Source organism: Oryzias latipes, chromosome 18, assembly GCF_053564925.1.
Source record: "Oryzias latipes strain Hd-rR chromosome 18, Olatipes_Hd-rR_3.1".
Taxonomy (NCBI): domain Eukaryota; kingdom Metazoa; phylum Chordata; class Actinopteri; order Beloniformes; family Adrianichthyidae; genus Oryzias; species Oryzias latipes.
In genome coordinates, this window is record NC_136254.1 from 31,740,209 (window position 1) to 31,761,749 (window position 21,541).

The 21,541-nt window shown below is 41.3% G+C and overlaps 1 protein-coding gene across 3 annotated transcripts in view; it reads right to left on the bottom strand.

Moving 5' to 3' along the window:
- LOC105356345 (alpha-tectorin-like) overlaps positions 1-21,541 on the bottom strand; it is a 75,555-nt gene that overhangs the window by 13,807 nt on the left and 40,207 nt on the right. Inside the window, exons 1-2 of one of the 3 annotated variants that reach the window (XM_078935766.1) lie at positions 2,262-2,358; positions 1,985-2,081 (exon numbers count right to left, since the gene is read on the bottom strand). The exons of 1 other annotated variant lie outside the window; for it this stretch is intronic. In XM_078935766.1, coding sequence (XP_078791892.1) covers positions 1,985-2,081; positions 2,262-2,306 — 142 coding nt within the window. In that variant the 5' untranslated portion in view covers positions 2,307-2,358. Of the gene's footprint in view, positions 1-1,984; positions 2,082-2,261; positions 2,359-21,541 lie in introns of those variants that run through there. One more of the 3 variants, XM_078935765.1, reaches the window with a different exon arrangement.

The following is a 21,541-nucleotide window of genomic DNA, read 5'->3' on the forward strand; positions in this document are numbered from 1 at the left end:
TCATAGGCTGACTGGGTAGTGTTTAATAACACCATGAGCCATTTTAACCCTGACCGGAGAAATTATCATACACTCTCTCAAGCTTAGTTCAAGAGTTAAATCTTGTGTCCATTAGTCTTCTATCTGCCCTGTTTAAGCAGATACACTCGGCTAGAGGCATCTCCTTTAGAGGCTTGTTATTCTCTGCCTCTAAATGCTAAGGTTCAGTCTAGCTAAAATACTTAAACCTACGATCCCTCGTGGATCGGAAGTTCTTCTTTTGCAGTATCCAGACGCCCTTGGCTAATTAGAACTTCAATAGTCTGTGCATTGTTGTCCACCTATTTGAGGACCACTGATGTCATAACCGGCCGAGCTGCGATCCATTGCTACGTGGGATGATGACCTTCCTCATCTACAAATATTCTTGGTCTTTGGTTACCTTTCTATCGCCTGCTCCTCGATGACCTTCTGAAGGTGCGTCCCTCTGGAATTGTCAAAGGTTACTTCTCTTACATTAGTGTACATTAAATTGGTGTTAAGATTTGTTGCAGGTTCTATATTTCTCTATCAATTCTTTGCTGGAATTTGTGATTCTGGCGGTTTTATGGTGCAATGAATCCATAAAGGGACTTTTACTTAATTACCAACTAAATTTCACTTCTCAGAACTGTTCTTTAAAAGCACTGTTATTCCATTTATATCAAGAATTTAAAACAAAGCGGTTTCTGGGTTATTTCTATATTCTTTGCCGAGACTAATTATGCTTTTATCTTTATCTATGCATTGCATCCCGAACCTACGAACCCCTACTTCCCTGTCTGATCTCCGTTTCCGGCGAATGATGTCACCCCTTGCAGTCCTTGATCTGGTGCTGCAAAGACGTCTGCTTGCCCTGCGGTCTTCCGTCAGACCTTTACACCCTGCACTCCCTGAGAATAGGCGCCGCTACAACTGCTGCTCTTTATGTGCCATCATCTCCGCTAAAAGCAATGGGAAGATGGTCCTTTTCCGCCTTTCAGAGATGTGTTAAATTAAATTCTGATGAAATATTAGCGGTTTAAAGGAAAAAAAAAATATGTCTGGTTTGAATGATGAATATGTTAAGTCAGGTGGAAGCCGCGAATGAGAAGGAATAACTGCATTGGTGTTAAAATTGAATCAGGTTGTGTAATATTGTTGGCTCCCCTTCATTCTTCCCTCTCTTTTCAGGTAGTATGTTCCCCTGGTGAAGGGGAGCGGCCAAACGGTCAATGAGGCCGGGTAAACACATAGCAGATACACTAGATAGAATGTTCCCTTCGTAGAGTGGTTCTCGAAGGGAGCGGCCAAACGGTCAATGGTGCCGGGTAAACACATAGCAGTCATACTGGAAAATGAAATGAAATGAAGTGAAAATGGAATGCCACCGAAAACACACCTCATCTTATTTACACACTGATTATACATTATACATTCACATTTTCTTCTTCTTCTGGATGATCTTGGTGTTGAGGGTTGTTACCCGAAAGTGTATGTGTGAATGTCATCCTAAAGATGTTGTGTAAACCTAAAGATGTCGTGAAATAAATATTCTTCTGCAAGAGTTGTCTGACTGAAATAGCGACTCGTCGCATTTCGGGCAGACACTCGGCAGAATTGCATGTTACTCCCCTAGGGCGGGTCAGTTAATTAACCCACCTGCTTAGCGTCCTATTTAAGTCAGGTGTACAATTGTTCATTCTCTCTTACCTTCAGCGCTCATTCTTTGCTCCTCCCTCCTCCCCGGCTTCCACCTGTGGGCTCCGTTACAGGGGTTGTTACCCGAAAGTGTATGGAAAAATAATTGTCTCAAGGAATTGAACGGAGCCTTATGCCAAAACGAAGTTGTGAATCAAATTGTGAATGTCATCCTAAAGATGTTGTGTAAACCTAAAGATGTCGTGAAATAAATATTCTTCTGCAAGAGTTGTCTGACTGAAATGTTTGATAAGACATAAAACCTAAACAAGAGTTATTTACTAACCTGAGATTCTGCAGCCACTGGTGTCTGAGTAAACAGGACCGTCTGGAGAGCCTGACACATTTTCTACCACATCTCCATTGACCAGAACACTAACAGACTAAAAAAGAAACACATAAATGAGTTTAAGAAACAAAAATAAATCAAACGAAAATGAAGTTTAGAGAAAAAAACATGCACTTCCTTCTGCATTAAAGCACTCAGAAGATTTTAAAATTAAATTTAACATATAAATGTAATCAACCATGTTATCCTAAAAACACTAATTTCTTATACTCACTTTTTCTGGAGAGGCAACCCAATCTAGAACTGACTGGGAGCCCATGGCAAACAGAACCAAGGTGTTCTATGATGATGAAGAAACATTATAACGGTTGATCTCTGTGAAGGAAATTGTTTTATTATTATCATTGTTTAAATGTATTTGTTTAAATGTGTGTTTAAATGTTAACTCAGATTGACCTTTTCTCAAAACAGTTGTGTGTTTGTTCATCTGCTTCTCATCCCAATCCCAGCAAGAGAGGGGGGTTTACGACACTGTCCTTAGCTGATAAGGGATAATGTTTGAACTTAGAATCCAACCAAAAGGGTCATTGTATGACACCCCCTAATGAACTTTTTCTCTTTGTCTTGAAATTGTGACCTCCCACTTGTGTTCTTAATAAAAGCAGCACGAGGAGAGGCAGACCTTGGAGAAGAGAAACGTGGTGGACCTTTTCCAACACATTTGCTCCTCTCCCTCGTGCATGAGAAACTTGATTCTTGTTGTGGTTTGTTGTTTATAATTGTGTTTTTCTGTAATGTCTAGATGCATTTATCTGACATTCTTTGGTCCATTCGAGCCGGGTGACAACATATCTGCGTCTTTGGGGGAGGACCATGCCGATTGAAGTCTGTGCACAGCCCGTGAGACTAGGTCTCCGGAGGAAAGTCCGTCGTAGTGAATTCTATGCCGGCCAATCGACTGGTCTGATCCCTGGGTCCGGATTGACGTTATTCGTTAACCAGTCAGACCACAACGACAAGGCAAGTAAAGCGCTTTTTCAGGGGTTCAAGTCCCCGAAGTGGCCCAGAATTCTGAGGGACAAGTTCAAGTCCTGTTGCCTAAAATACGTGTGGGTTTGGAGTCCCGGAAAAGTCCAGAATTCTGTATAAAGGTGTAGGTTCAAGTCCTGCAGCCTAAAACGCGTAAGAGGGTTCAAGTCCCTAAAAGGCCTATTAAAATTTAAAAATAAATAAAAAATAACGTTTTTTTTTGGTGTGAATGTGAGTGCATGTGTAAATGGAGTGAACTTGTTTGAAGCAGTGGGCAGCTGGAAACCTTGCGGTGTTAACACAAGGCTGCTTGTTGACGTAGAACAAGATTTCATCTCATTAGGCTTTAGGTGAAAAGAACCCAGAGTCTAAAACGGGTTTTGCTCCTGGGAGGACCCTAAACGTGTGACCGGATCAGACAATAGGTCTGACCTAGAAGCTTGTTGCACGGGGAGTGAAATTCGGTCCTGAGAGAAATTCTCTGTTGGTTCTGATCACACTCTGTGACTAACGTAATGAATAAAAAAAATAAAAAATGGGGAATTCAAATAAAAATGTTGAATTAACATGATATTAAAAATATATGGAAAGAGGTTCATCCAGGTTCAACTACATTCTTGATAAAATGGGATAAAAACTAGGATTTTAAGGGGAATGTACTGAATTAGTTCAATGGTTACCAATTCAAAACAGAATAAAAAAGAAACAAAAACATAGTGAAGAATTAATTTGTGCAAAATTGTGCTTAAATGAAGCAACGAAAAATAAAGAATGGCATTCAGAAAAGTAAAACTAGAGATAAATCAGATGTGAGACTCAGACCCCTGCAACAGCAGGCTGCAGCAGGCTGCAGACCGAGCAGGGGCGGGATGAAAGGGGGGGAGAGCAGAAACCAGCTGATTTCTCACCTCCTCCCTACCAGGGGACAAATGCTCCTCTGTTGACGGGTTTTTACCCACCAGTGACTGATTTCAATAAACCAGAAAAAGAAAAAATAATGTTAGGAGGAAAAGGGAAAAAACTTGGAGAATGGAGAATGGAGTAGAACTATGGGGGTTGGTTTGGAAGAAGCTGGAGAGTCATCTAAAGTTGCATAGACATTTCCAATCATTGAAGTGCCCAATCCCAGAGCTGGAGAAGATGACCAGAGACCTACACTTCTTGTGTTTAGGACCTGGACATTAGAGGATGTTAGGAAGGCAGTGAGGGGAGTTATCTCTCACGGGCAAATGATGGAAGTTCAGAGAGCTTACCATCTGAATGGCATTAAATGTCAGAAACCATGTATGACTTCTATGAAAGCAGACTGGGCAAAAGTAAAGGGAAAAAGGAATCCCATGAATGATGACGATCCACCCAGACCTCTTCCGCATAACAGTCTAAGAGTTAATTCAAAGTCTTACACTTTTAGGACAAAGAATTAGAGAAGCCTTTCCAATGAGACCTGATTATGGAAAGATTGGTCAAACTAAACAAAAAGATGGAGAGTTAGTGTCTGATTTTAGAGTCAGATTTGAAGAAGTTTTAAAGCTAACAGTGGACTCAGAGATGATGATAATGATGATGATCCCTATAGACAGCAGCTGAAACAAGTTTTACTGCAAGCTATGAGACCAGAGATTGCAGACTAGATAAGGACACTTTACATAGATCTGCCTACAGGAGCACTACAACAGTTTATGAATTTTGCTGTTCATGCAGAAAAAGTGATGGTGAATAGAAAGAAATTTAGGAATCCAAGGCTACGTTCACACTGCAGGCTGAAACGACCCAATTCCGAATTTTTTGCCCCTAAGCGGCCCAATTCCGATCTTTTCATGACAGTCTGAATGACACAGATCCGATCTTTTCAATTGTGACCCAGGCCCCGTGGGTTTGCCGTCCTGATTCCGAATTGTAGCCGATCTTTTCAATTGCGACCGCCGTCTGACCGGCCAGGCGACTTGATTCCGAACCGTACGTCATCGACACGCAACAAACGTCATCATTTTGCGTTGAAGTAGGCGGGAACGAGAACGTAAACATCAACCATGGTGGACGATGCTGCTGACATCAGTCAGTGGAAGGGAAGGGAGGTCACGGATTGGATTAATATTTGGGGTGATCGCTCTTTTCAGGCCAAACTCCAGGGCTCTTATCGCAACTGGGCGGTTTTTGAGAAAATTTCCAGATAAATGGCAGAGCGTGGTGTTGAACCTTTCCAGCGATAACTTTTTTTTCTTTCTCCCCTTCCGACCGTGCTCAGAAGCGCGGGGGACCCGAGGCGATTCTCCTCCTCCTCCCTGTTCTGATCCTTAGATTCTCCAGAACGGGTTAATAAAGAGTCCATAGCATTTATTCTGGGGGAAACCTTCTTTTATTACCGTCCTCCGTAACACACAACATGAATGCGCACCTACACTGCCCCCCCCCCCCCCCCCTATTCTCTATCGTGGCACGCGCTTGCACACACACACACACACACACACACACACACACACACGGGCGCGCGGCCCCAACACATGCACATTTCCTTTCCACAACAGTTGGTCCAGACGATCCCGACTCCATTGCCTTCTTAAAATGAGAAGATTGTAATTGTGCTGCTCCTTCGTGAAAATAAATTTAATATTACAAAAAGAGCTCCGCTTTTGACAACACTGTTGTTGAAATCCATTGTTAAGGTTTGCTCCGCAAACAACAAGTGACGTCGTTCACCGTTGAGTGTTCTTCTGGCTTCTGCGCATGCGGGTCTCGTTTGGGTCGTGTCACGGTCACACTGGAGATCACAAAAGTTCGGATTTACTTGGAAATGTGAACGGTCTAGCAAACAATTCGGATTTTTTCAAAAAATCCGAATTGAGCATTAAGCCCTGCAGTGTGAACGTAGCCAAAGTGTAGATACATTTTGGCAGGAGGAAAGTAGTGATGTGTTTTTTGGAAGGAATGTGAACAGAGGAAGAAATCGTGGTCATTGAAAAGGAAATTTTAAAGGAAGTTTTAGAAGAAGGTTTAGAGGAAGTAGCAAGAGAGGGTCAGAGCAAGTTGATGATGGATGTTGGATTTGTAGACAGAGAGATCATTGGGAGAGAGATTGTCCTGAAAGGAAGAAATTAGATTGATTAGATGGTAAAAGAAATGAAAAGATAAAAGATGAATCAGAACTACAAATTCAACCAATTAGTGATGAATTTTTAGATCTCACTGAAAGAGAAATAGTTTTTGTTGATGGGTCAGCAAAGAAAGATGACACAGGCAGAAACAAAGTGAGTTTTGCTGTTGTAACTCAAGATAAGGTTCTGAAGGCAGGACCCCTGTGTGGAAATTACTCAGCACAATCAGCAGAGTTGACAGCCTTAACTGAAGCATGCAAACTGTTTAAAGATAATCCAGTTACAATCTACACTGATAGCCAATATGCGTTTGCTACAGTGCATTTTTTTTGTCAACAGTGGAAGAACTGAGGGTTTAAAACATCAACAGGAAAACCAGTAACGCATGTAGACTTACTGAAAGAATTATTCCCTGCTGTAATGTTACCATCTAAAGTGGCAATATGTAAATGTGAGACACACACACGAAGAACAGATCATAATTCTAAAGCTAATTCCTTTGCAGATGCAACAGAAAAGCAAGCTGCAACAAAAGATGTAGAAATATGCACAAATGAGGATGTGACTGCAGATGCAACCGCTGATGTTTTAAAAGAAATGCAACACAGCGCACTACAACAAGAAAAAGATTTGTGTTTCAGAAAGGGAGCAAAGTTAGAACAAGGTTTTTATGTCAGCACAGAAGGTAAACCTATTTTACCAAAATCCATGTACAAATGGGCAGCAATTTTGAGTCATGGGCTTTGCCATGATTCAACAGGGGGGAGGATGAATTTATTAGAGAAATATTATACAAGTTAGGGATTTATTCTCTATTCAAAATTTTTTTGTAAACAATGTGTTACATGTATGCGTCATAATCCCCAAGGCAATGTTAGACCTAAGAGAGGAAAATTTCCTGAACCAACTTTTCCTTTCCATACAATCCATATGGATTTTATTGAATTGAATAAAAGCAAAGGATTGAAATATTGTTTAGTGATTATTGATGCATTTTCCAAATGGGTTGAAATTTTTCCATGTGCAACACAAGATGCTATTACAGTAGCTAAAGCTATTTGTAAAAGAATAATCCCAACTTTTGGCATACCACAAGTGATAAGAAGTGATAATGGTACACATTTTGTAAATCAAGTGATAGACAAAATGGCTCAACATCTTTGTATTGATCTAAAGAGACATTGTAGTTATCACCCACAGAGTGCAGGATTAGTTGAGAGAACTAATAGCACTATCAAATCAAAGTTAAAGAAATGCATGGAAGAGACAAACAGACAGTGGCCTGACTGCATAGACTTAGTTCAGCTAAGCATGCGTATCACACGCACAGCAGGTCAACTTTTAACGCCTTTTGAAATGTTGTATGGACGTTCTTATAGGTTACCAGACCTTGATCCTACACAGCAACATTCTCCAGATGATGATGCAAATTTAGTGGATTATTTGAGAAAAATGTTTACCACTAAAGATGTGCAAAGGACAAATCAAGTGCCAGATTCCTTTTTATCTCCACAGGACACCTCACCAGTGCAGGTTGGTGACTGGGTGTTTGTGAAGGCCATAAAAAGGAAGTGTTGGTCCAGCCCACGGGGGGAAGGGCCATTCCAAGTCCTGCTGACTACACCAACAGCTGTAAAGATTGCTGAAAGGATGTCTTGGATCCACCTGTCACACTGCAAGAAAAAGCATCTGGGTGAGGCTAATTCCAACTGCTAGGTGGGGAAGTCTGACTACAAAGGGAGGCAGCTGTATAGAAGCTGCTTGTCTCAACGTCAGCGAAGCCGGGAGATCCACCTAGTCTTAGGGAAGAAAGCACACCAGATCTCTTTTGCACTACACGGATCCTACACTGTTAGAGGACTTAAGGAGGTGATGTGCTAGTAACCTCTCCCTCCCGAAGATAGGTACATATCCACCATGGCGTGTCCAACTGGGCTAAGAGACAGTTTATTTTGTTTACTGTTCCTGCTATTCCTGACGGGAGCCACCACAAGGATTTGGTTCTTTTGGAATCATTGTCCACCTGCAAGAAGAACCACCAACGAGGAAAGACTAAACATTTCTCGACGATGGCTGAGTATTGATGAACATGATGTTTTGAATAGTCCAAAAATGAACATAACTCACCTGTATATGACAAATTCTTGGTATAGGTATGTTATGTTACAGGCTAAAGAAAGGAATAGATCTGATTGCTATGTTTGTTCTGTAATTCCAACTTCATCCCTACATCCTAATTTACAGGCAAAGCAATTGAGCCATGAGCCTCACCTGCGTCACAGACGTAACCTTATTGATGTCAAGCCACATGATTCCATTTGGGGATCAGATGTAACTGAAGACCATAAACACTGGAATACTTGGGAAAAGGTAACTATGGCATTGTTTCCCTAGGTTGGAAATGCTAAAAACACTTTCAGAATTGAGACCATTGATTATCGATTAGGTTTATTTTTAGGTTTATTTTTGAACGCTACAATGAAAGCATTTAAAGGCTATAACGAAAAAATGTCAAGCATGAGACTTATGGTTCTAAAGAACAGATTGGTTTTGGACTTATTGGTTGCTCAGGAGGGATGTGTCTGTAAAATGTTAAATGACACCTGTTGTACATTTATTCCTGACAACACAGATGAAGGTCACAGCGTCACTGAAGCATTACATCAACTTGAAAAGGTTCAACAGGCATTGCAGGATGACAGGAAACCCCAATCTTGGGATTTCTTCTCCTGGTTTGCTTTTGGTTCCTGGTGGCAACTTTTGTTAAAAATAGTGTCACCTATTCTTATGGTACTGATCATATGTTGTGTGTTTACTACGTGCATTTTTCCTTGTATTCAATCTATGATTTCCAGAGCAGTGAATGGTGGAGTACAAAGTGTTCTTATGAGTCAAGAATACAACTTGTTATTAAAGGGAGAACAAGATGACTGTAATGATTTTGAAATTGAAATGACTTGAAAAAGAAAAAAAAAAAACTTCTCATCTGAGTGTAAATTGAAAGTGTTATAAAAATGAAGATGTCACAGAAAACTGAAAAGAGATGTGATATTGGATGTGAGATTTTGACATTTATCAATGATAAAAAGGAAGGACTATGTGAAGGAAATTGTTTTATTATTATCATTGTTTAAATGTATTTGTTTAAATGTTAACTCAGATTGACCTTTTCTGAAAACAGTTGTGTGTTTGTTCATCTGCTTCTCATCCCAATCCCAGCAAGAGAGGGGGGTTTACGACACTGTCCTTAACTGATAAGGGATACTGTTTGAACTTAGAATCCAACCAAAAGGGTCATTGTATGACACCCCCTAATGAACTTTTTCTCTTTGTCTTGAAATTGTGACCTCCCACTTGTGTTCTTAATAAAAGCAGCACGAGGAGAGGCAGACCTTGGAGAAGAGAAACGTGGTGGACCTTTTCCAACACATTTGCTCCTCTCCCTCGTGCATGAGAAACTTGATTCTTGTTGTGGTTTGTTGTTTATAATTGTGTTTTTCTATCTGACAATCTCATAGTCCAGAAAATAGTTTGATCTGATGTTTGTTTAAGTTTGAATCAAGAAACCTGAAGATTAAACAAGCATACTTACTGAACTAGAGAAAGTCATATAGCATGTTGCATCGTTCGTGATGGTGTTTACTGAGCTCTGCACCACAGTTGTCACATCAGTCCAAAAGAAAGGATCATCGTCAGCACTTAACTCAAAAATTTTTTTGCTCTCAGCATTAGGGGCCTTAATACAGTCGCCGTTGCTCTCAGGGTTGTAATATCCGTTGAAACAAACAAACATGTGTTCACCGGTGAAGTTCATCTGTAATCAGTTTGAGATGTAGTTTGTTAGACAAATATTTCTTTCATTTTTCTAAAAGTCTTTGCTCAACAAAAAGACATCCTTGATTGACAAAGTTTCTATTTCTTACATAGACTGTGGTGTACTCCTGTCCATAATATGTAATGGGACATAAGCTGGTGTCAACCTGAGTGTTTTCAGTTATTTGGATCTGAATGAATGCATCTGAAAAGATGGAGACACACAAGATGACTCAGTATTTATCACAAAATAAAAATCCAGTGTTAATGCAAGGATCTGAACAGAAATTAACAGGACATTATAGAATAGGACAAATAGAAAAGGTGAAAACCGAAAAACTCTTAATGGTCGATGCACAGAAAAGATTCATAGACATTTCTAAGTTTAAACAGTTTTCATTTTTGGTGACTTACCCGTCAGTCCAGCAGCAGCAAACAGGAACAGCAGGGGGATGAGCATTTTGGAGGAAGGACCAATCAGGTCACAAAGGTCTAGAAAACACAACGGATGGAAAGATTGAATTCTTTGAAGAGGAAAAGACTAAAAGCAGGTAGTGAGTTACTTGATCACATCAGTTCAGCGTTCCGTGATCTCAGAGTGACATAAGACAGGACGATGGGTGGTTTTAAAGGGTTTATGTCATGTTTTTTACTCAGCAATAAATTACCTTTGATACACTAAAGAAATAAAATATTATTATTTTTCTCAGTTTATTTTCCTACACAGAAGTAAGACGACTGGATCTCTGAGGCTCCGCCTTTCACCCTGTGTGGGAGCCGCCCATTAAAAAAACATCTGAATTTTTTGCAAAATGGATGTGCATATTATACATAAAGAATGAGAGTGTTTAGCTGTTTAGTTCCATAGGAGAAAGTGTGTTAGCCAGGGGGCGGAGCTGCCAGGAATGACCCTTGGAAGGTGCTGTTCCTCACTTTGTGATGTCACAATGGGAGAACCTGCTTGTTTCTGTGGTGGGAGGGGCGATCAGAGTTTTTAAGAGTAATGCTCAGAGATGTGTGAATGGATCAAAATACCACTTCAGGGTCGTTTTTTTTTGTGAGAAATGAACATTATAACAGAGAATTGATTTGTCATGATATAGCCCCTTTAATCTGTGGTTCCTTTATAAAATATCTACTAAATGCATCGTTGCTTAACTAGAACCAGAAGTCTGGTCATTTCTGATATTGTATAATCCTTTAACACAGGAGATATCGACACATAAATAACACGTTCTGTGACCTGCTTTAACTCTTCAACCCTTTATATAACCAAGGTGAATCTGCTGATCCTAATGGAATGAAAAGCAGCTGAGCGTCGGTAAAAAACAGGAACAACATTAATAACTCAAAGTCAGTGGCGGTTATTGATATGGACGAGGTGGGCGGTGGCCCAGGGCGGCATGTCAAAGAGTGCGGCATTTGCCGTAGTGCTATATGTAAGGAAATACCTAAGTCAAAGAGGAGGCTTTCAGTTTTTACTTTGACAGGCCTGCTACGGCCTACATGTAATGCTTTTATTTTACATATCTGATACTGAACATCGCACCGCTCTCTTCATCCTCTCTCCTCTCCACACTTATGGTGTGGAAAAAGGATGAAAATAACTAAGAGAGAACAACGTAAAACAGCTGCATGAAAAGGAATTAGGCAGAAGAAAACCAGGGCAGGCAATGGTGATTATTTCCCACAATTCCCCGCTCCGACACAGCAGACCCAACACGCACGTGACCACCACTACATCTGAAGCTTTTATTTTAAATGTCACACGCTGCCTTCTGCTGCAAGATACTCGACACTTGCGTCCACACCTCTTTGTAGTAGTCTTTGGAACATAAGTCAAAGAATTCGAGAGATGGGCGCAACTCACCGGTGGGTGGGTGAATCACACTAACAGGTAATTGGGAACCTTTTTCACTGACGACTTCCAAACCCATGAAGAAACCCCTAAAATGTTGAAGCTCCAGTAGGTGTGAAACTTGTCTTACCAGATGCAGTTTTAAAGAAGAGGAAGACTTCTGTTCTGGGGGGTCTCTGATGATCCTGCAGGGGGTCTCAGTGAAAGATGCTGCTGTCCTCGCTTGGCTTTCCTCCTCCCTGTCTGCCTCCTTTTATCTCCATCCTGACTTTTATATACATCCAGAAGAATTTAAGGACAGGGCTGCAGGTGTGGACACCGACCTGCTAACGTAAGAACCTCCCCCTCCTGTAATTGCAGGATGGAAAATAAACACAGAGGAACTAAAATAAAACTTAGAAAAATAGTTTGGCACCGGGACCCTTCCTTGCTGGCTGTCTCTCGGCGCCGCGAGGCTCTGGCCTCCAACTGCGGCTGGCTTGGCGTTTCTGGCTGCCCGGCCGCTCTGGGAGGGGGGGCGCCTACCGCGGCCGGCTGGGGGGCCGGTCGCTCGGGGGAGCCTTCTCCCCCGGTTGTGCCCATCCGCCCGCTCCTCCCCGCTCTCACCCAAACAAATATTGCACACAGGCACATAGGGCCCCGGGATCTGGATGGGAGGGGTATGCTGGCGGGGCTCACTGGGGATGCCCCTCTCTGGGTTCTCGTTGGCACCCGCCCTCCTCCCCGCTTTTTACTTGCATATTAGACACTCTGATTCATCTAGGGCCTTGTGGAGAGGGTCTGGTGGAGGGGGGCACGGTGAAACATCCGTGCTCACCTTTCGCTGGCCCCCCCCACAATTTTAACTTCCTCTGTAGACACACACACTGCATGCTAGCAGCACACACACAGCAAATACACACCACTCACAGAGGGACTCCGGAGTGGGGGGCTTTGCGGCTTGGCAGCGGTGGAGCCCCCCACACTGGTGACCTCCTATTTTACCTGCAGCACACACACAGCACTCCCACACCTCCATACATGGGTGAGGTCGGGGGGGGCGGCCGGTCTTCACCCGCCTGGTCCTCTCCCATGGCTGCCGCCTGGTACGGCTAAGCGCTCCTGTCTTGTGGCCTGGGGGCCGGACACTGGGTTCGCTTGTGCCTCTGGGCATTGGGGGGGCCCCTGTAGGGGGGCCCTCTCTGTGCCTGGCTGGTGGGGTGGGCGGTCCCCTCCTCCTCCCCTCCCGGGCTGCCTGGGTCCGGATGCTGGGGGGGCTTCTGGCCTGGGGGGCTCTCCTCCCCTTTCCTGGTCTGGCTGGTCTTGCTGGGTAGGATCTGGCTCCCCTTATGAACACACGGTTCACGTCGGCAGCATGCATGTATCTCCACCCCCACGTGCACGTGCACACTGCCACACTGCTCCCTGTCTGCTTCATCCCTCCTCCTTACCTACAGTGTATTGATGGACAGTTTTTTTTTCGCTCATCTTAGTGTCAGATTTTCACCTTTGATGTAACATTCGTCTTTCCAGCAGATCTGGTATAATTGTAACAGCTTAAATTAATAACTTAGTCAAATCAGTGCTTGTATCCCCCACCTTTTCACCTTTCTTCCTTTTACTCTCTTCCACCCTCCCCTCACATTCTTCCCCTCTCCCTCCCCACACACACTAAATGTAACAAATAAATAAAAAAATACGACAAAAAGGGGTTTATACAAATCTACACTCTAGTTTCTTGAAGCTATATAACCTCTTTTTGTGATAGTAAAACCTGTCCAACACAAAAAGCCTTCAGCTCTAATCTGTTTGCTCAGCTGTTGGACAGAACAAGTTAAAAAAAGGGCGAAAGCAGAGGCAAAAAAAGAAAAAAAAAAAAAAAAAAAAAAAAAAGATAAATAGTTTTGAATACTGACCTGTCCAACGTATGCTCTCCTTAGACTAGCCTGGGTAGGTTACAGTAACCCCCTTTGTCCTCAGGATGAAGCAGGAATAGATTGTGGATTCATGGAATAACAAAATCCTCTCAGTCAAATGTTGTTTTCCATTTCTTTTAAACAAGGTCTGCATTTAGTGGTTTTTGTTATCCAACTTTGAGTTTCACTTTGTTAAGTTTGACAAACTGGTTTTAGTCAAATGTTGTAACGTCTTGTTCAAGGTTGTCCAAGGTTGGCATTTAATTGGAGAAAGACGACTAAATTCCTGCACAGCTTGTTCTTGTTTTCTTATACTCAGGTGTGTTCATAGTCGTGTCACCAGATAGGAACCTTTTTTTCATGTGATAGAAAGAAACAAAACTTTTTTATAGCAAATTGAGGAAAAGAAGGAGAAAAAAGTACTATTATTATATTGTGTATCATGTTAAAATCATGTAATGACACAGATGTAACTCTGGACGCCCGCTGGGCCCTTCTCATGGATCTCCACTGTGGCTCCCACTGGGGGTGCCCCGTCTCGACATTTGTCCCCCCACCTGGCGGGTTACCTCGGTTGGCCCTATCAGCTGACTTGGAACTGGTGTGGATTAGAGGAATCCAACTATTTCAGTAAAATAAAGCTTTGTGAGGCCCCTCAGTGCGTGCTGACCATGGTGCTGACGTGATGTGATTTATGCTTAGTCTGAATGTCAAAGTAAAGAAATTCAGTGAAGTGCAGATCAACCAGTTTTTTTTAGTGGTTTATTTGTACTTCTTCCATGGTTCTAATGTGGTTCATGCATGATACATTTGTGAAAATTCTATGTTAAGGCCACAACTTTCTCACTTACCTTAAATGTAAAAATCTGTTTGTGTTGCTCTTCATAGCTTTGCACTTTTGACTTTGATATTGTTAATGTAGAGGACTGAGTTGGACTGGGCGGCTGTTGGGTCGTGTTCTAAGTTCCAGAGTTCCTTGAACGCATCATACAGAGATGTTGGTGTGCCCTCAGTTCTGTCAATCAGCCTGTTGTTGAGGAGTTTGGACCAATGGGGTTCAGCTATGGGCCAAATAAGGGAATAGGAGGGCTGATGTGGGAGGAGGAAATAAAAGTTGGGGGAGAGCGCTCACGGGGGCAGTTTTTAGAGATTCAGAAGTTGCTGAATGGCTTTTACGGCGTTGGTTACGGCCAACAGTAACCAGAATAAAAAACCTTAAAAAGGATTAAATCTCAGTGCCTCAGAAAAAGGGACACTACAATATTGTACTAAACCATTAGTGATAAAGATGTTCTATAATTGATGTAGTTTACTTTGTTGTAATTAGTTAACAATTTTATTTGCCAAAAGTCTCTGTCCTGTGTTTTATTATACACATCAAATATTGTATTTCCAAATTGATTCTAAGATCACAACAGTTTAAGGAAAAAGTATCTGTATCAACACATTGGTGATACTAGCCCTGTAAATACTCGGTATCAGATTGATACTAAAATACAGCTCAGTATATGCAAATCACTAACTTTAGCACACCTAAGACAGTCCTTTTGTTTGCTGGCAGCATTCTTTAATAAGTTGTACATCTGATCCAACCCATGGATCTGAAGAATCGTAGTTATGACACATGGTTCTCAGCAGAGTTATCACAAAAACACCTTGAGGGGATTTGATGTTGTTAGAGGGAAACTCTTTGTTCTTTAATGAAACATAGCTATAAGTTATAGCAAGTCACACAAGGAAATGATTTAATTACCAGAGTGTTGCACAGTTTTTCAATGACACATGCACACACATTTAACACGTGATTTGTCTTTCTAGGAAGCATCATCACTCCATTAGAAATCAAAGACTAAAGTTGTTAAACCTAGTTGTTGGTCAGTCACAAGTATCAGGCTGTGAGGTTGTTGTTGGTGTGTTGATACTTGATTGTGAACTAGTGCATGATAAGTAAACTGAATTGAGAAAAACTGATCAATCATTAAAAATCCTATCAAAGCCTATTTTAATTTTATTTAAATGTATTTCACTTTTATTTATCCAGGATAAAAAACTCATTGAGATTAAAAATCTCTTTTGCAAAAGCGTCCTGACCAAAAATCAAAAATTTAAAAAAACATTGATTTTATTCAAACTAACAAGACAGGTTTGTCTGAACGTTTTAATTTACGAGAATTGAAGAGTTGAAAACAGGTTTGTTTTATTTTGGTGCCAGTTTTAAAGTACAACTGCCAACATACAACAAACCAAAGACCTCCTGTTTTTAGTGAAACTTGATCAAACTGTGTCTAGATAAAACAGAAACAAGAGAAAAAAATGTCCCTCATTTTATTCTCCATATCTGATCCAGCAGAGGTTTGTCAATTTTAAATGTATAATTACAACCCAGTATTAGACATTATCTCCTTTGGCACTACAAAGTCAGTCCTTATGTTTACTGATAGCAGCACTTTTTTAAGAGATCTAAAGACACCTGACCAGATTTTATTGTTGTTTAAACAAACATTATGATTTTTAGTAATTCACTAGAAAATAGGTTAGTAAGTCACCTTCAGATTGTAAAGAATCAATTTTGCATTTGTACATTCAAATGGTTCCAAACTGCATAGCTTTTGTTTCATTATTTCCTTTAATGTGGCTGATCTGACCACAGAAGACACCCATGACTCTAAATTGAAACCTTGAACGCCACAATCCCAACAGTTCTCTCATCCTATGATGGCCTTTCTGTGACCTTGACATTTCCTTTACTCTCCTTGTCCTTGTCAAAAATGAAGAAACTCCATTGAGTTTTCAATCTAAAAATCTATTGTGCATGAGAAAACATCATACTTATGAATTTAACTGAAATGTATCTTTTTATTCTATTTTGGTTGCACAATACAAAATAATTCACAAGTCAAAAATGACCCATAAGACAATCTTTGTACCCTAGCGATGTACAGCCCACATTGAGGACACCTAAGTAAAAGTCAGGAAATATCAAGTTGGGAAATGGCAGGTTAATGTTTTATTTTTACAATTAAACATAGTAGTGGGTCACTTTTTACCACAAAACAACACAAGGGTTAAGAAAGATTGAAAGGTTTATGTTTGAATAACGTATATAGGTTATCTCATATTTGCTTATTTTATGCATCACCTAGCTATATATATATATCTTAATCATGTTTGCAGAAGTGTGTGTGTGTTTCTGAATCTGTTTCACTGGAAGGTGGAGGTGACACCCTTGGGAGAAAATGTTTATCTTCTTCGTCTTTTTAGCATTCAGCTGCAGCTGTGTTTTTATCTGTTCCCCCTCCTTGGAGCTCAGCGCATGTGTAACTTAGGGACAACCCAAAACAATTCATAAAAGAGGAGGCAGCAGAATAGGCGCCAGAGTGGAGAAAGATTGTTTACTGGGTAGATCGCTGTCTGCTCTTGTTCTGTTTGTCTTTCTTTCCTTTTTGAATTATTATGATGTTGCAGGTTGTTTTAACCCAACATTAATTTGGTCCCTCGAGCCGGATACCAACATACCTGAAGATTCCAGCGGGCGTGGTGGGCCCCAGGAGACTGTGGCCACAGTTGACTCCTAGGTGAGTCAACCCTTTGTTGGAACTGGTGCCCATCCCGTTGGCTGGAGTCAAAAAGGTTGACGGTATACCAAAGGAGAAAGACAACTGATAGGACGGCAAAGCAGCTCCTCTGCTCAGAGACACGGTTCTCCTGAGGCTGGCAGCTCGCTCACGCATAACAGCCGGACGTCCGTTGGACGCGCAACACAACAAAGCACCCTCCCTGCCTGCAAACAGGAAAGCTACAAGTTCGGTTGCTCTGCCAGGAGAAGCTTGCGATGGGCAGCCGGTTCATTCCAACAGCCACAGATCTTTTTACAAAGTGGGTTGTGGCAAAATCTCTCTAGAAACACTACAAAGAATAATACCAGACACAACTTATGAGGGAAAAGAACTTTAGGTTACAAAAGGAAACATGAAATGAAAATGCCTAGAGCTACGTAGTTTGTCCAAGTGGGGTTACTGTAATGTGATGTCATCATAAGTGTCAGGCCCCCGAACACTTATTGCAGGTCGAACAGTTTTGGTACCTACAGCGGCCTCAGAGAGCCGGCTCGCTGCTTCTCAGCAGAGGAGGAACTGCAGCATGTTGTTAGCAGAACTGTGCTGCTCAGAGCGAACAAGGGATTCCCATTTGTGAGCTTCGTTCTGAGGTTTTAGATCTTCTTATAGTAGAGAGGGAAAAAAACAGTTATGATGCAGCGATAAGCTGGATATTTTTCTACAAGTGCAAGTAGTTTGTGGTGGAAGGAAACCAGTCAGTTAATGAGTCCGTGGAGAAGGTGATTCATGATTTACGAGTCGGTAAAGTGACCAGAGCAGAACTGTACTGTTTGGTTTCCACATCTGATCACAAAAGCACATGCAAAGGTTGTCCTGTACTGCCCTCTGCTGGTTGTAGGGTGTTTAAATGTAAAATGAAGACGACTTCATTTTGAGCCAGTCAGGCATTTTCAGAGGGAAAATGAATACACAATGAAATAACAAAAAGAAAAACACTGAACCTTTATTAATAAATACATTTAATCATGTCTGTCAGAATGGAATAAGATAAGTAGTTGATGTAATAAATCAAGGCTGCTGTAAAAAAAAGTAACAACAGCTCATATGTAAAACAGTTTTTCTATGGTTACATTGGCCTTCTTTGAGTCTGGCAAATTGGTCTGGGTCATCAGACAAAAACATTTCTGTCTACAAATTTCAGGCCATTTGCATAAAGTGCAACAACAATATAAACCAAAATGTAAAAAAAAAAAAAAATAGAGGCGGTGCTCCATCTAGAAGGAGGAAGAAGACAGGCTTTCCTCGTGAGAATATTCTCTAAGATGACACTTTGGTCAAGGGTTGCACTTGAACAAAGGGTCGAAACCAACTTCATCTTTTTTTTAATGGCATCCAAAACTGCCGGGGACAAGAGGTGTTGGACCCAGACTGCTGAAGACCGGGCTTGGTGGCAGAAACGTAAACAAAAAATGAGCCTAAACATGACAAAACCTGTCTAGTGAACAAAAGAAAGGGATAAAGCAGACCACCTGAAAAATGGAGAACTGAAAACCCCACACCTAAACATCCAAAGGGTCATTAACTAAATGAACATGGCCAAAAATACCACAAGCTAAACTGCAGAATCCTCTCAAAAACAAAGCTTTGAATGGTGGCTCACCAAAAAAACCACCAAATGTTCACAAAAAAACAAGAACAGTCCATTAGAGAAGAAAGATTTACTTTTGTCATTACAGTTAGTATTATTTGTATTAGGGTGTAGCGATTTAACCAGATCGATCAACAACTAGTTAATCAAACAACAAGTTGTTGATGGAAGCGATCTGTTTCAGTATAAAATGGTTTAAAAAGGAAAGAAATGCATCATTTCAGTACTGGAAAACACCATTTGGATGGAGGCACGGAACGCTTATGTTACTACAAAGATGTTCAAAGGAAGTCATTTTACTATCTATGGGATGTCAAAATCAAGCACCATCACAGTGAACATCATCTGCAACAAATGATCAGGCTGTAGTTCAGTGACGTGCGGTCAGGTGATGCAAGTGAGGCAGAGCCTCACCTACGGTGGCCCAGAAGGGTCACAACACAACACATTAACTTTACACACAACACATTAACTTTACACACAACACATTAACTCTACACACAACACATTAACTTAACACACAACACATTTACTTTACACACAACACATTAACTCTACACACAACACAAACTTTACACACAACACATTAACTCACAACACAACACATTAACTCACAACACAACACAATAACTCACAACACAACACATTAACTCACAACACAACACAATAACTCACAACACAACACATTAACTCACAACACAACACATTTACTCACAACTCAACACATTAACTCATGGCCCAGAAGGGTCATAACACAACACATTAACTTACCTCACAACACTTTAACTCACAACGGAAGTAAAGCAGCAATTGAGGTGCTTTTATTCTGAAATGTCCACTGGGCTGAGCGGCTAACGACCTAACAGAAAGTAATGTCACAGTGAGCTGTGGAGGGAGCATGATTTTTCTACAAGAGAACCTAGCAGCAGTGTTGCCAGATTGGGCTGTTTTGGTTCTAAATTTGCGGGTAAAAATGGCTTTGGCCGGGTTTTCATAATTTGGGCGGTTTTAGGGTCAGTTCTGCGTTTTTTCCCCCCTCATGAATATATAATAGCGGACTACGTTAGGCCGTGTAGCTGTGAACTTCTATGTACTGAAGCTCAGTAAACGCACCAGGCAGAGACGCTTAACGGGCTCTTACATCTAACCTGTCGTTGGGGGGGTGCCCCGCCTCTTAAAAATTGTGTTCTTTAAAGCCTGACACTGCGGCTCCGTGTGGGAGGAGCTACCAGCTAAAGTTATGGTCTGATCGCTACATGGAGCGGTGTCTGTGTTTATCAATCCTTTTATTATTACTCTGAACTATCTTTTATTTTGAAAAATCATCGGATCGGGTGCTAAATCAGTCCAGTAGGGGGGAAAACTCAACGAAAGCTGTGTATACGTCTTTCTCCTGATCTAATAAAAGGAGGACAGTATTGAATATTTCTTCAGCGGACCGGCCTTTCTTTCATTCATTTTGTGTGTGCGTGCGTGCGCGCGCCTGTTTGTGTGTGTGTTGGGGACCGCACGTGCATGTGTGAGGGGAGGGAGCGGAAGAAAGGAGAGGAGCGCGCGTGCAGCGACAGAGAGGGGTGGGGGGAGGAGTGTGCGTTCATATTGTGTGTGTTCAGAGGAAGCAGAATCTAATAAAGAGAAAGTTTCTGGCAACACTGCTGCTAGCTTCTCTTGCAGCAATAACATGCTCCCTCCACAGATCACCTTGACATTAACTTCTGTAAGGTAGTTAGTAGTTAGTTGGACATTTCAGAATAAAAGCACTTCAATTGCTGCTTTACTTCCGTTGTGAGTTAAAGTGTTGTGAGGTAAGTTAATGTGTTGTGTTGTGACCCTTCTGGGCCATGAGTTAATGTGTTGTGTTGTGAGTTAATGTGTTGTGTTGTGAGTTAATGTGTTGTGTTGTGAGTTAATGTGTTGTGTTGTGAGTTATTGTGTTGTGTTGTGAGTTAATGTGTTGTGTGTTAAGTTAATGTGTTGTGTGTAAAGTTAATGTGTTGTGTGTAAAGTTAAAGTGTGGGTGACATGGCCTATTTTAATAAGCCAAAATATAGTAAATAGTCTCTATTTCATGTTGCGATTGTTTTTAATATTTTTTGAAAAAGAATAAATAGCGAAAAACGCGATATAAACAACGAGGACGGCCGCCGGCTTCACGCATTCCGCCGACTTCGCGCCGCCATGTTTGTGACGTAACGAAAGGCAGACAACATGGCTAGCACCGATAGCGAAGCACAGAGTGATGCTACCGTCTCTATTAGCGATTTATCATCAGATGAACAGAAAGATGAAGAGGAAAGTTGCGGAGATTATCATGATGATGAGTCACTTTTGCAACCGTATTGATTCGAACCCTTTTGCGAAAGTGAGGAGGATATAGCAGAAAGTAGTAGGTCTAGTGATGCCGATGACGATAGCCAGCATGAAGATTCGGCTAGACTCCAGTAAGTCTAAAAAATGAATAAAATTAAATTACTTCACTTACCCTAAAATATACTCAAAATGTCCCCTTTTGGCCTAATCTAAACAAAGGTAAACACTGGTTTTCAACCCAATTTACAAAATAAATGTCACAAAATAAAAGTTTCCCAGATATTACTACTCTTTAGTTAACAAAGTCACTGTATACCATTAACAACTGTGGAACATTAACAGTTTTACCTGT